The sequence below is a fragment of the Lacerta agilis genome, chromosome Z, assembly GCF_009819535.1.
Source record: "Lacerta agilis isolate rLacAgi1 chromosome Z, rLacAgi1.pri, whole genome shotgun sequence".
NCBI classification, from domain to species: domain Eukaryota; kingdom Metazoa; phylum Chordata; class Lepidosauria; order Squamata; family Lacertidae; genus Lacerta; species Lacerta agilis.
The window spans coordinates 25,847,984-25,862,841 of NC_046331.1; the positions used below are offsets into that span (position 1 = coordinate 25,847,984).

The 14,858-nt window shown below is 40.9% G+C and overlaps 1 protein-coding gene across 2 annotated transcripts in view; it reads right to left on the bottom strand.

Annotated features, from left to right (window-relative positions):
* FNDC3A (fibronectin type III domain containing 3A) overlaps nt 1-14,858 on the bottom strand; it is a 65,579-nt gene that overhangs the window by 13,022 nt on the left and 37,699 nt on the right. For both annotated transcript variants that reach the window (XM_033138355.1, XM_033138354.1), the window contains exons 8-19: nt 13,370-13,425; nt 10,707-10,858; nt 10,167-10,226; nt 8,974-9,112; nt 6,898-6,951; nt 5,357-5,478; nt 5,093-5,267; nt 4,035-4,121; nt 2,908-3,046; nt 2,229-2,297; nt 1,677-1,795; nt 733-838 (exon numbers count right to left, since the gene is read on the bottom strand). In XM_033138355.1, coding sequence (XP_032994246.1) covers nt 733-838; nt 1,677-1,795; nt 2,229-2,297; nt 2,908-3,046; nt 4,035-4,121; nt 5,093-5,267; nt 5,357-5,478; nt 6,898-6,951; nt 8,974-9,112; nt 10,167-10,226; nt 10,707-10,858; nt 13,370-13,425 — 1,278 coding nt within the window. The remainder of the gene's footprint in view (nt 1-732; nt 839-1,676; nt 1,796-2,228; nt 2,298-2,907; nt 3,047-4,034; nt 4,122-5,092; nt 5,268-5,356; nt 5,479-6,897; nt 6,952-8,973; nt 9,113-10,166; nt 10,227-10,706; nt 10,859-13,369; nt 13,426-14,858) is intronic.

Sequence of the window (14,858 nt, forward strand, 5' to 3'; positions counted from 1 at the left end):
TTGATGTTTAGAATGCAATTTTTATTTTATTGGCTCCTTCCAGCCTTGTGAGCCCCTTGGACAGGGCCGGTGCCAACTTCAGGGAGCCCTTGGCATGGTGCTGTTAACCCCTCCCAATCCAAACTATGACTGTAAAATATACTTTCCCTCTGTTATGACTGTGACAGCAACACTGGTCACTGCCCTCTCCGCAGGTCCCAAGGCAGCATTTTAGTGATGAGCAGGCAATGGTGGTTTTAAATGGGAGCCAAACTACCTGCAGAAGTTGTTCACCACCTTCATCTACCCAAAGTACAATGTCTTGACCAACGATTTTAAATCTATTGAGTTTGTAGAGGTATAGGCTGGGTTATTGGATTTGGGGAAAGTTAAGATGCTGGGCAACCCCTGTGGATGGGAAGAGTGCTTCATTTCTGTTGAAAAGTGGCCTGCCCACCAGTAACATGTCTGTCAAGGGATCCTGCAGGGATCCAAGCAAAATTAGGCTGGCGATGGGCTTCTGGCCATGTTTGAGCTGGTTGGCCTCTGGCTCTGCATTTGGGGACAGAACAACTAATATTTATAAAAACTGGTATAAGTCTCTCTGAGCCCCTGGGGTATAGGAAGGTTAATAATAATAATAATAATAATATCATCTACGCCTTTTTGCTGATCCAATTTGCAAGTGAATGCAAAAAGCATGAAATTTCAGTTTCCTGTGCCCCTCCATTTCCTCAAGATTCCAGATCTTACCCCAAATAAGACTGAGTTCCTTGGTCTTGGGTCTTCCAACCAGATATGGAGAATTACATGGCCCTGGAGGAACAGCTGGTGTCTGAACAATGAGTATATCAGAGGCCTAGAAATGAAGACACATATATTGGCTTACAGGTGTTGAAATACAAAACATCCTTGTCATATGCACTTCCTTTTTTTTCTTTTCTTCCCCTTTTTATTGCATAATTTAAATTTACTACATAACTGAAACACAAATTAGCAAGTTACAAATAAAAACAAATATCCTTTTTGTTACCAAACCCAATTACAAGGCTTAAATAAAGTTATTTACAATGATTATTTTGATTGTGTGTGTCTTACTTTCGCATATGCACTTCCAACATGTTCTTTCAAGCAGTGCTGTGTGTGTGTGTGTGTGTGTGTGTGTGTGTGTTAACTCTGCCTTCAGAACATGACAAGTTTGCGCCAAGCTAAACCCAAGTTCTGCGCCAAGCTAAACCTCAATTTGTGTTGTTGTTATCGTGATGTATTATGCATGTGGAAGGACAGTGAAATAGGACGGGTCCTATACTCCAGTAGGTAGCAATCCTTCTTAACTGTGAAGATTCCAACCATGGACCCAGGGGCACAGTCTTGCAAGGCAGATGATGCAACAAAGCTGCTGACACCCAGCAGGTCTGACCCACGTGAACGTCACCTTGAGTTCCTTTGTGTGCAATAAGTAGGACAAGACACTGCTCATCTACTTTTAAAGCCCATATTTTGCAGCCATGTGAGGCCATAAACCTGCTTTTTTATATTTAATTAAAATGAATAGGTGAAAATGGATATTCTAAGGATATTGAATTCTGTGGATAATAACAAACTTTGCAGCTTTTGGTGCACTTGCTGTGTATGGTGAAATACACACATCCCCCTTCCCCCATGTTTTTTTTTTAAAAAGGGACTTCCTTGCTCACCTGGCTTTGGCCACCTCTACCAATGCAGAAGACCCTTAGTCTGTATGACGTACCAGGGTTGAGCTGAGTGCACACATGTTCTCTCATGGAACCACTACAGGCTACTTCCCATTTACTCCCTAAGAGAAAAATGAAATATCAATCAACAGTCAGGAGGTGGGGAGAAAGAGGGAAATGGACTTTTGCAACATTACAAATAGCAGTGTGGCAACTGGAACACCAGGAGGACCAAGGAGAGGACATGGATAGGGCTGCCCCTCAGTGACTCCCTGGGAGCGGATTTTCATTCCAGGCAAAGGAAAGTCCTTCCACAGATGACAAATATTTGCTGCTTTCAGGCTTGTGCTTGGCAGCACATGGTGGTTATAAATGGTTAAGAAATCACTCGAGGATCCCATTTGGCTGAAAAGTGAGAGCAAATATATCAAAACAAAATTACTATCTCTTAAGTTTTAAGTTAGACAAATCCAGGAGTGATCCCTGTCACTTACAGAAGTGAAACAGAGACATGATCAGAACTAAGCAAATCATTTAACATGTTCGGTCACTTACCAGCTGATGCTTCTGAAATTTCTAGAACATACACGGAGATATCTGACCCTCCATTATCCTTCGGTGGATCTATAGAAAAGGCAGAATTTAGAAATGAAATGAAACTCATGTTTTAAAATCAATACAACTAGTTCCATCACAAGTTATAACAGGTGGTGCACTGCTTGGTCCAAAATGGAATTTTGGTCAAAATAAAGACCTGTGCTCAGAAAAAGGAGTCAGAGCTGAAAAATGACCCACTGTTTGTTTGATCCCGAGCCCTCCACCAGGTAACTATAGAGCCTTTCCAAGTTAAAATATCTGTACTGTTTTGAACATTTGGCATTGACTGACAAATGGCCATGCACCAGATGAGCTGCAGTGTATGCAGGACCTAGGGTTCCCCCCTTCTTTCCATGTGGGAAGCAAAGAAAAAAGGAATTATGAGCAATACTGCACATCTATAAAGTACATGCATGCTAAACAAGCAGCAATCCAGGCAATCGCAAAATGCATCAGCCCAGACTAATGAGCCTCTTGCTCATTACTTCTGTGCGGTTAATTACATGCTCATACAGAATCAGCAAAGGCAGAGAGTTGAAGCGTAGCCAGCGTCTTTGCTTTTTATGCAACGGTGCAGATGGAGTGGGTGGTAGGGGAAGAGAGAGACCCGACTGCATAAAGTTAAAAGTTCACTTACCCCAGGTAACTTTCACATTATGTGAATGGATCCTTCCCTTTACAGCTGGTTTACTTGGAGGTCCAGGTTTGTCGGGGATTGTGCTGAATTCTACTACCTCACTGGGGCCACTTTTACCTTCAGTGTTGTGAGCAAACACCTGTCACATCCCAAACAGAACAAACATCAGCTTAAAAAAAAACAAGCTTGCATTCAAATGCCTCTATAAAAAGATCACCAAGAGAGCCCTGTTGGAGCAGAGCAGATGATCCATCTTGTCTAGCATCCTGCTTCTCAGAATGGACTGCCACATGCCTCTGGGAAGCCTGCAAGCAGAAAATCATGGCAACGGCTGCTGCTCCCCAGCACTTTCAGTCCCCTAGATGCCTACTCTCTTTTAAAAAGGAAGACAACGACATTACCATTTCTTTAAGCCAATTTCTCAGAGGTGGTGACCCTGACCCTATTTGAGGAAAGGGATTTGTGAATGGTCCTGATACGTTATGTGGGTGGGCACAAGGATGGGACGCGAAGGATGACTTGGTAGGAAACTGAAGTGTTCAAAGGGAAGCTTGGCAAACAGGCCTGGGGGTTCTCACCATTTTATGCCCCCACCCTCCCAAAAAAGCCAGGGGGTGTTATCTAGCGTAGCGCTGGGTTAAAATCACTTAGTGATATGCTTGTTGCGCTGTTGCACAAGGGAAAACACTAATACAGCACCAAATAATCTTGCACAACAAGTTTATGCTGGCACTATGCTGTGTTGGGATTCCTTTGCTGCGCAACCTTTAAACTCTGCCATCTGCTAGTGCTCTTGTGGGGCTCTTGCGCTAGCAAACAGAAAACATTAGATAGGTTGTTGGATCTCCTACGAAGTGAAGAATCTGCCAGCACAGAGGAAGGTATTTCAAGGTTTTAAGAGCATTTGCATTTCAAGTTATCTTGGTATTTTTTCTTATAACTAAATGAAGTCAGTTATCTGGACTAAACTGAAGGGTTCCTCACCCCCGCCCCGCCCCCGGCAAAAAAACAACCACCAGGAGATGCTGTGTTTTCTCATAGTGGATGTTTGGCTTTCCTGGTATCTGCATATAAATAAAAACCACTAACAAATATGATAAGTAATAATGCTTGAATTTGGTACGTACTCTAAATTTATAAGAAGTGCTCCTTGTAAGGTCTTCTAAAGTGCAAGAAAGTTCATCTCCGTTGTACCCTGCTTGGAAACCATAATTCTGGGGTGGGGAGAAGATGAAGGGGACATTTGTATGTGCACATGCAGTAACTACATTTTTCTTACATCGAGGAAGAGAATATTAAACATTCCTTAAGGCAATAAACTGTAACAGAGAATATCCAGTAAATGAATTACATATGCATAAAGCCAACTATGACAATTGTGGTTTTTAATGTCAGAAAGTCCAATCCTTGTACCCAGGGTATATAGATGCATTAGCCCCACAGATAGAGTTACCGGTATATGCTATCATAACAGAACCGCCCCACCCCCCAAGGTAAGTGATATCTAAGGAATCATCTCAAATAAAGATGTAGATCAGGTTAGCCCCAGTTCACGTCAGTCTATGTCCCACTCTGAGCCACCGGCTATACTTGCTGGCACCAATAGGAGTTGTAGCTCAGCAACTACAACCCACATAGGCTGCACGAGATCACAGCAACTACAAAGTCTATGACAGCCTTTAGGTGTGCTTCAGTACAGTGGTGCCCCGCTAGACGAAAATAATTTGTTCTACGAGTGTCTTCGTAAAGCGAATTTTTCGTCTAGTGAAGCGGCAATGCAGCGTGGAGGTTTTCGCGCCAAAAAAAATAAATCGTCTTGCGAGGCAGCCCCATTGACATTTTCGTCTTGCGGGGCAGCCTTCCGCTAGCGAATGCCATTCGTCTAGCGAGTTTTTCGTCTAGTGAGTTTTTCGTCTAGCGGGGCACCACTGTATTAGATGTTTACCTACTCACTGGACTTTGCCCCTACCTTCTATAGGTTGGACCCCTGAGCAACAACAACTCAGCATTAAATTAGCCCTGGAAGATTCAGGGATAGTCTACTACCAACTCCACTGGGATGTCTAAAATGAGAGAGCATGTAATTATTTGCTAGGCAACATTCTAATCTGCACCAGAGGAAAGCTGCTCCTTTCTATTCTCCCCGCTTCCAAGGTTTCCTGACTCACAAGCACCACAAGCTTACCGAACCATCTTCTTCCATTTCTAAAACATAGGTCAGAGAGTCATCTGTGGATACTCCAGCCGGAGGACTCCATTCAAGTGATAACCAAGTTACTCCTGCTTCTTTTAGCTGAGGAGGCAGAGGTGGTGGTGGGACAATTCCAAGTGTGTAACATACCAATGTTTCGCTGAACTCACTGTGAGGAGGAGTCAAAAGATTAGCAAGAACTTACGTTGTTAAGAACAGAATAGAAACTATGCAAAAAATTGCACAACCCATTACTACCTTATTCCGATGTCATTTCTGGCTGCCAACCTGAATCTAAATTTTGTGGAGGGGGTCAGCTTGGTAACCTTGTGCTGCTTCAGGTGACCGTAGTAGCATTCCTTGAACGCGTTATTCTTCCCCTTTTCAGAGAAACAAAAATGAAGTCAGATACCCCATTAAGGAAAGGGCTGACTAGCTCTGTGAGAACTACTGGCTATACATGACAAAAAAAATCTCCTTCATTTACAAAACAAAATCCTTTAACATAGAAAAGTTGCATCAAGGGAACAGATTGGCTAAAACTGCCTCAAGGGAATGGTTTGGAGCAAATGTGTTGTTGTTGTTTTGTACAGGAACATTCCATCATGTTACATGAGTGCGTAAGGGCAGCTCTGCTAATGGTCCAGCGAATAAACGTTCCACCTGATCCATTTTCCTGTTTCTCACAATAACTAGCCCAATGATTATAGGAAGCAAAAGAGAGAAAAGAAGAAGAAAAGAAAAGAAAAGAAAAAAGGGCAGGGTATGGAGGCAATGGTTGGAATGGCTGCCTGTGACATACTGAAATTAATCCAATGATTCAGAAGGATTTGGATTATTTTTTTAAAAAAACCTGTTGCTATTATAGTATTCTATATTGATATGGTTTCAAATAATACAAGCCACTGTGGGAAGATACTGTGTTTAGAACAGCAGCTATTACAGTTATTACATGAATAAAAACAGATAGCTTTTCGTTTGCTGTTGTTTCTCTGTGACTAGTATGCAGTGGCATGGCTGGTGCCTACAAAGCAAAATTGTGAAAATTGTTTAAAAAGCTCATTGAACTCTTTGCTCTTGGCCTCTGGGAAGAAAAATGTCGAGATTCCTGACTAAAGGAACCAAAGTTCTATGATCCTATAACAACTGCTAATGTTTATAATTTTGCTTTGTAGGCATACTTGAATTCTGATTCTAATTTTCAGGTTTTTTTTGGTGAAATTCAGAAAACCTGTTGCCATGGCCACATTCACATGCACTTCAAAGTATCACTTCCCTGGGGCAGTAAACATATGACAACAGGTAAATCTTAGAACTGCATGAGTAGGGATCAAATAATTTTTTTCTATCTGACTAGGATGCCTGCTAACCTTTGCCAGATTTCTGCATGTTTACAATGATTCTGAAGTGCTTAGTTATTCTATTAATTCTTTACGTGGCACTTTCCAACGCACCAGGGGCAACACAATCCTCAATTTGTTCATAAAAAACCTGAAGCAGTTAATACACTCAAACAAAGGTGCTAACAAGTTTTTTTCTCCCTCCAGTGGCCTTGGTTCAACATTCCATAAAAGTGGTTAAAACCATTTCTCTGACAAGATGGCAAACCTTATAGGATTTTCACCCCTACTTGCAGTATTTCCAATTATAGAGGATCTCTCAGCGCTATACTGGACTGTTATTAATCTTACACAAATACAGAGCAATCCATCGGCCAGTACTAAAAAAGAGAGGACTTGAGCAACATACAATTTCAGTTTGACAAGATTAAGATGTTGATTCCGAAACAAGGAACTCACCTCATCCCACTCTAAAAGGTAGTTAGTTATTTTGGAGCCATTGTCATTGGAGGTCTAAAAAGGAAAAAAAGGAAAGCTTTACTTTTGCCTAGCTACTGAAAGAGGCAAATTTCTAGCTCTCTATCCTAATAAGTAATAGGTCTGCCAATCCTGAATCAATAAGATAACATAAACCTATTCCATGCATGTATATGTACATTTATAACCAGTATATTGAAAACTAGTACTTTTTTAAGCAGAAGAATGTATGCTCTAGTTGCTATTGGACACACTGCAACACATCCCCAGTGATGTAGTTTATGTAGCTCAATATTCTATCCTATGTTCAGTTTGTGGCTTGCTCTGCAATGGAGTGCTGGCCTCTGGTAGAAGGTAGGTTTGGTGCCTGCAGTTCTGTCTACTAGATTCACTAGCAATTAAGTGTGTCTTGACCTACAGAGGCACCCAGTTTCAGATTTCTGGATGTAACGGAACCATTTTGGGATACACTTTCAGAGTCGACAGCAATGGTCTTAAGTGTTGTCTCGGAAAATACACATTCAGAAACAAGCAGCAACTAATTATTCTGAAGAGGACTGTGTACTCTGAATGTGGCAAGCAAGAAACGAGAGTGATTTTCTTTAGCATGCACACACACACACACACACACACACACACACACAACACGCATACATATACACAGTGCTTTTTTCTGGGGGGAAGCAGGGGTACACATACCCCTAAACATTTTGTGAATCTAAGTTTGGCCTCATTGAGGGGCAGTATTTCAATATGAGTAGGAAAATGAGAGTACCCTTAAACATTTTTAAGAAAAAAAGCACTATACATACATACATACATACATACATACATGTGTATATAACACACATATATAACACCCTCCAAAAAAGGAATGCAAGACGATTCACAAAGGAACCTTTTTAGGTTATACTTTAAGCCCTGTGTTTTGAGTGAGAAGTCTACAGTAATGTTGAACATCTGATTTTTCTAGGAATTGTTATGTCCTGATCTACCTGTGTATCAAGTTTCATTAGGATGTACTAAAAAATTTCCATACTGTCAGTTAATCAGTGAGGCCTATGCATGCTTGCATGTACTTATGCTTTGCTCAGAGGGGAGATGACTTTTACTCTTCACCCTGACGGATTCACGGGGAATGGTAGTTGTGTGGGCATGTGCAATAATACATTACAATACAAATCACACACTCCTTGTCATTCATCATTGAGGTTAATGCCTCAGGTAGAATAACACCTGATCCTACTGAACTTAACATGCAGTATGTTTGTTTGTTTAAACGAGATTCAGTTTAAATAAGTAGGACATGCAATGTTGGTGCGCATCCTTATCCACTAATGTGAGTGTTCCCGTGCAGCGAGCCAGCTAGTCAGTCTCCTCCTGGATACTACAACCCAAGGTAAGCAAACTTAAACTCAGGAAGCTTCTTATCTGGCCCTCAGGGCTCTTTTCAGGCAGTGCCTCTCACGAGCCCTGCTCCAAGCCCTCCTCTAGTGACTTTGCCTGGACGCAATATGTCCTTGGTCACTAAGTTAATGCCTCTTACTTGCCTGGATGGAAGATAGAAGGGTGTGTGTGTGCGCGCGCGCATGTTTGCATGTAGAAGCTTTTGCATGGCCTACAGTCCTAATATAACAGATGCAACTGCTGCTAAACCCACTTTTGCCTTTGGCTCACTTGCCCATCACTGAAACGTTGCTCTCGGGATGAAAGCTGTCCCTCACCCATGCTGTAAGCTGTAAGGGGTTTGAAGCAGGTCACTTTACTCCCCCAGCATTTTCTTTTCCAATTGACACCCAGCATTATATGGTCCTAAGCATGCTCAATCCTCACTGCGCACACAAAAACTCACTCCCTTTTTTGTACTTCTTCATACCACAGGGTTCTCCTAAGCATGGCAATACCTCCCTCTCATTTGCCTTGTTTCAGCTCCATTTCTGTCCGCACTATATCACAGAGTTCACAATTAGAGGAACAATTGAATTTATTTAAGATACACTATAAATCTTGCTATAAAAAGATACCCTGGTTTAAACTCCATTTTGGCTTTTCACTTACCTTCCACTGTAAATTCAGGCTGTTTTTGGTTCTGTTGATTACTTTCGGTGCAGCTGGAGGGTCTGGCTCACAACTATCTGTAGTAAAACTCGCCAGCTCTGAAAAAGCTTCTTTTGTGGTACTACTTGAGGCTATAACTCTGTATGATTAAAAAAAAATTAGTTAAGGAAGTTATCCTAATGGAACTGAGATCTGAAAGTTGAGACTGTGGTTGGTCATAATGATTTGAGTCACAGTCACTTGTAGGATTGCATTTGGCAAACATAACATTCCTACCATGTTACAGGTCTGCCCCCCCCCCCACTAAGAACAGTTTGAAAACGACACAGAATTTCCCCCCTGCACTTTCCTTTAGGAACCCATTGCCTGTGTCTCACCAGGCTTGAAATGTAGGACAAGATCTTATACCTATTTCAATAAGGAATATGCCTTGGTTCCAGTCCTCTGCGTGTGCATAAAGAATAGCCACACTTGAATTAGAAGAACACATCTTCACGTCTTCAATGAATTTGATTGGAACACTTAACACACTTGCCTTCATTTTGGCCTTCCCTATACTTACAGCCTGACTACTATGTCATAGCTGGGAACAATCTAGCCACCAAGTGGCAAAACTCTTCTGAGGTTACTTTTTATATTGGGTAACTCTGCCCCCAAATGCAAATTTTACAGGTACCCTAACACAACTTAGGGTGGTACTGAGGCTCAGGGGAAAATATTTTTGCAGGGGTGAAGTACTGGTAGTATTTAACATCTATTTATGTAAAACTTTCTAAACAACTCTTCACCCTGACGGATTCACGGGGAATGGTAGTTGTGTGGGCATGTGCAATAATACATTACAATACAAATCAATATAGATCGAGCAACAAAAATGAGAGGCACAAATTATAAAACTAAAAAGCGGTCAGAGGCCATAAAACCAGTTTAAAATGCCTGACCAAATAAAATCGCTTGCCCTGGTCTAGTATTTTGATGCAACTCCAGTAGCATTATTAAAAACAGTAAAGAAAAAGATCTATTGCACCATTTGTATGCCTACACTTTTCAGTTTTATCACCTGCCTTCCCCCACCTTCTCCAAATCCTTATCTCTTTAAGCAACTTCAAACAATGGAGGTATCTGCAGGGCAATTCAGCTAGTTTTAACAACAACTGCTGTGTTCTCAAGAGTCTTTTGTTCTTGGTGCCCACCTGACATGGTAATCAGTTGCCGGTCTGAGATCATTAAGAGTAAAAGTCATCTCTTCTTCCCTGCAAAAGGAAGAACCCATTATGAAAGTGATAATTAGATAGTTTCCACAACAACAACAACACCCTATGCAAACTACAACACCATTTTTCTTTCAAGCATATCCTACATAGTTTCCCACAATGTTGGATTAGTATCTCAAAACTTCTGTCTCCCAGGACATCACAGGAATATCAGGAATTATAGGAGCAGAATTCCATGAAGGTGAGTGAACTGGCTGGCAAAGGAGAGATTAGAAGAAGAAGGTGCTCCATCCCTCATCTGCACCCTGTACAGGAATTATTTTTTGGTTGGGAGGAGGGGAGGCTAACTTATGTGGGCCTATTTACAAAGCTCCCTTAGATTCTGCCTCTAGGCTGTCCTTAGAAGAAGAAAAAACACTGGAAAAAATCCATCAACTCTGTCTAAAATATTTTCTATGGAAAGTGAGCAAGGTGTCAGCTGAGATAAGTTGTGTGGTAAAATAAAGAAACTGGACTTACACATAAAATGATTTAAATTTTCCATTTCTACCACCCTTCGAGATTGCCACTTCATATCTAAACTTTGTAGAGGTGAGGTGTGTTTCGCCGTTTTGCACCACAAAAGGAGGATCCCAAGCCACGACTGCTGACCTAGCTTGTATTTCAGAGACCTGTAAAAAAGGGGGAATAATGTGACTTTCAAGAATATTCAAGAAGCATTAGGAAAAAATGCAGCTGGGTGCATTCTTCCCCTACACGAGTTGAAATGCTGGGTCTGGTTGCATTTTTTTGCCCCACTTTTTATAGTTCTTTAAATCAATGCATGGTGGTAGTTTACATTTGTGTTGAAGTACTCTGTCTAAAATACTTCCAAGTCTGGTTCATGCATTAACAGTTTCATTTCACAATAACAGACAACACCCAATACTGTCCTTTATACAGCAGTCCTTTTAACTGTTATATACGGTAATTGCGTAGCTAGAAAAAGTCACTCATTTTGGTGGAGAATATTTAGTATTGGAATGGTCATGTTTTCAAACCTCATGAACCTTTGCCTGTGAAAAAAACACACACCTGTACATCTATTTTGCAAGGGATGCCTATTCTAAGCCAGGGCTGGCTAAACTTTTTTGAACAGAGAGCCAAATTCACTCCTGGCTGACACCCTTACCAAAAGCAGGTGTGGCCATCCCATATATACACATATATGCCACCTCAGCTGTTCAACAAGGAGGGAGTTTATCAGTTCCTCTCCCCTCATCAAATGATCAGTCTGATAACTGAGGAAGGAGAGACCTACATCTGTATCAGGGTGCTGGGTTTTGCCTATCCCAGTTTTGTGACAACTTATTTGCATAGGGGCTGGATCATGCAGGAAAACCCTTCGGCTTTATAAAACACACACACACACACACACACACACACACACACGACAAAACAGAGATTCACATGTTCTGCACATATAACTACAACAATAACAACAACAATAATTTTATTATTTATACCCCACCCATCTCGTTGCGTTTCCCCAGCTGCATATGATGGTGTACACATTTTTTCCTGTAAAAATATTATCGCTGGGTCGGAGAGCTATCATGTATAGTGCAGGGGTAAAAAAAATATTTGGACTTCAGGGTGTCGCTGGACTCCCAACTCCCATCAGTCCCAGCCAGCATGGTCAATGGTGAGGAATGATGGGAGATGCAGTCCAGCAACATCTGGAGGCCCACATGCCCCCTGATTTGTCTTAGACTATCTAAGATTCGAAAATTCTTTCTAGTAGCACCTTAGAGACCAACTGAGTTTGTTCCTGGTATGAGCTTTCGTGTGCATGCACACTTCAATCGAATTTTCGATTTTGTTTTGACTATGGCAGACCAACACGGCTACCCACCTGTATCTAAGATTCCTACAGCAAATAGGTTTTAGGTAGCCTCATTGTCATTATACATAAGAAAAAGTGCAGCCCATCTTTTTTAATCAAATCAATGTAAAACATGGTTTATTTTACATCATGTCGAAGACAACAATATTCAATAAAAGTATTTAAAACAATACAATAGGTCGGTCATTATAAAATGAACAGACAAGCAGAAATCCTATCTAAATAAAAGTTTTAAGTAGGTGGTGAATGACAGGAGGAAAAAAATGAGCATTCCAAAGAAGAACACTCCACAATTTAGGTAGGTGCAGTCACTGAAAATTCCAACCAGCCCCCCCTCAGCTACAGTCAGGATGTGGAGACTATCATCCATGTCAAATCTGAGGACACTGCAGAAGGAAGTGGTCATTTATGCAAATGAGTCCCAAGGATTAAAGCTGATCACAACTATAGTGAACAATTTTTTTTAAAAAAATGCAGCCCATTAATCTTGTATAGTCTATGTGTTGACAGTATTGATGATTCAAAGAAGAAAGCCCACCACAGTTCAGGATGGGGGGAACCTGTGCCTCTTTAGATGTTGCTGAACTACAATTCCCATCATCCCTGGCTATAGCTCATGTTTACTGGAGCTGATGGGAGTTCAACAGAGTTTGGAGGTTGAAAGGTTTCCCATCCCTGCTGTATATACTCTTAGATGCATCCAAATTCAAAACTACTGAATCAGTTTAAATACCATGGATTGGAAAAAGGAACGAAAAGAAAAAGATATCCAGGCAGTCAAGTAAAACATTTAGTCACCTATTTTGGTCTGGTGATTGTCCTAGTTATGTAATCTTTCTCATTCTCTTTCCCCAGCTGTGAAGTTGGTTCAAAATTCACAAAAAACCTAAGTTAAGCAGGCTTTGTGTCAAACCCCATAATGGTCATACCAAGGATTTCAAAATATTTTCAACTTGAATGTTGCCCAACTTCAAACCCCTTAAATTGGGTGTCTTATATTCAGAGAACAGCTATGGCTGACTTTTCCCTAAATGCCCCATTGCAATATCAAAGATCGGAAAACACCCATTTGCTTCTTCCACCTATTCACTAGAGTTTGCGTAGCAAAGTCATACAGAATGTCATTTTCCACAGTTACTTATCAACTATGAAAACTCCATTTCCTTCTAAGGATCCTGCCACATTCTCAAGTATTGTAAACAACTCTTGTTTGAGCCAGGTTTTGTAAACAGATATGTCTATTTTGAAAAGATATGGCACATGCTTATTATAACGTCTAAAATATATCACTACTTACTGTAGGCTTACTGATGCTTAAGGGTTCTTGGGGTTTTCCAGATTCTGTATCAGATTCTAAAGAAAACAAAAAAATAAACAAAAACCACATTGTGAGATGGGGAGGAAATGAAAACCCCCATCAAAACATTTCTTCTTTAACTGCAAACCAAATTGGGACACTTATTAGAACAACAGTAAATGCTGTGCAAAGTTCATCGTCCTTATTTGTTTTGACCACTGAATCAGCTACATATTCAAAGTGTGCAGAAGTAACAGAGCTGCACAGACTTCCTTTGAGTTTGACTCACACCATCAAGAATCTGTGCATATCTTGCTTTTCGTTTGACTGATGGAATTTGAAAATTCTACTGTTCTAAAAGTCTTAACAGTAACCTTGTTCATCAGCTACGTTATTTTGGGAAGACAGTCTGAAGGAATGATACGATGAGATTTTATGCATTCAATAATTAAGACTAAAGTTTCAGCAAGGAATATTTAAACGATTGAAAGCAAAACCCATGCATATACATACTCATGTTTTCATATTAATTTCATGTTAGTTTTTCTAGTTATCTTGCCAAGGCTCAAGGTTCAGGATACTAATTCATGCAGAGGACTTAGTAAGTCAACAGGAGCAGGGAAGCTTCATAAGTACTGAGGTTCAGGTCTGAATATAGATGAAGTACCTTTTTCTTTCAGGTTACCAATGAGGTCTATCTATTTTATTGTAAATACAGTACACAGTTTCCAAATGATTCCTGTTTGCACTTCATTTCTTCCTTCCAAGATAGGCCAAACTACAATTCTGACAATGAGACTACACTACAAGAATTACAGTGCATTTGCTCCTACACTCTCAAGCAGCAGTAGTTTATTTAAATAGCAAGCCATTTCACCCTCTGAAATGCCCACATTGCCAATTCTGTGCAAAGTCAACCAAGCTGGCAGAGATGCACTGTAATGCTGAAAGAAAATGCAGTTACTGTTCAAGAGTGTAGGTGCAAATGTATGCTTCAGCTGGTCTTCAGCAACATCCAGAGAAGCACACATGCATTTATTACTCAGGTAACAGATTTACTGTATGTGCACATTCTGGCTTGGATCCAAATAACTCCTAATGCAAAGAGAATACAATTTTTCTCACAGAAGGTGGACCCCACACCACACTGCATCCTGTTAAAGGGCTCCCTGACCCCCCAGGAGCAGCTCTTCAGCAGGCACAAATAGCTACAGAAAGAAGAGGATGTGGGAAAACTCACTGCATGGGGAAAGTGGCTCACGGTTCTTTGGATGCGAGCCTCTGCTTGTCAACAGTACACAATATAGTATTGTTAAACAAGACCCTTTTGTGAAGTCCACTGAAATCCAGAAGGTATAAGTGAATTTTGTGATTGATTGTATGGGTAAATTCACCAAGCATTTAGGTCCAACTGGGCACACCTGTCATTGGCTGCGTATGAATGCACACAAACATCACATTTCAGCCATAGCTAGTCCAACAAATGTAG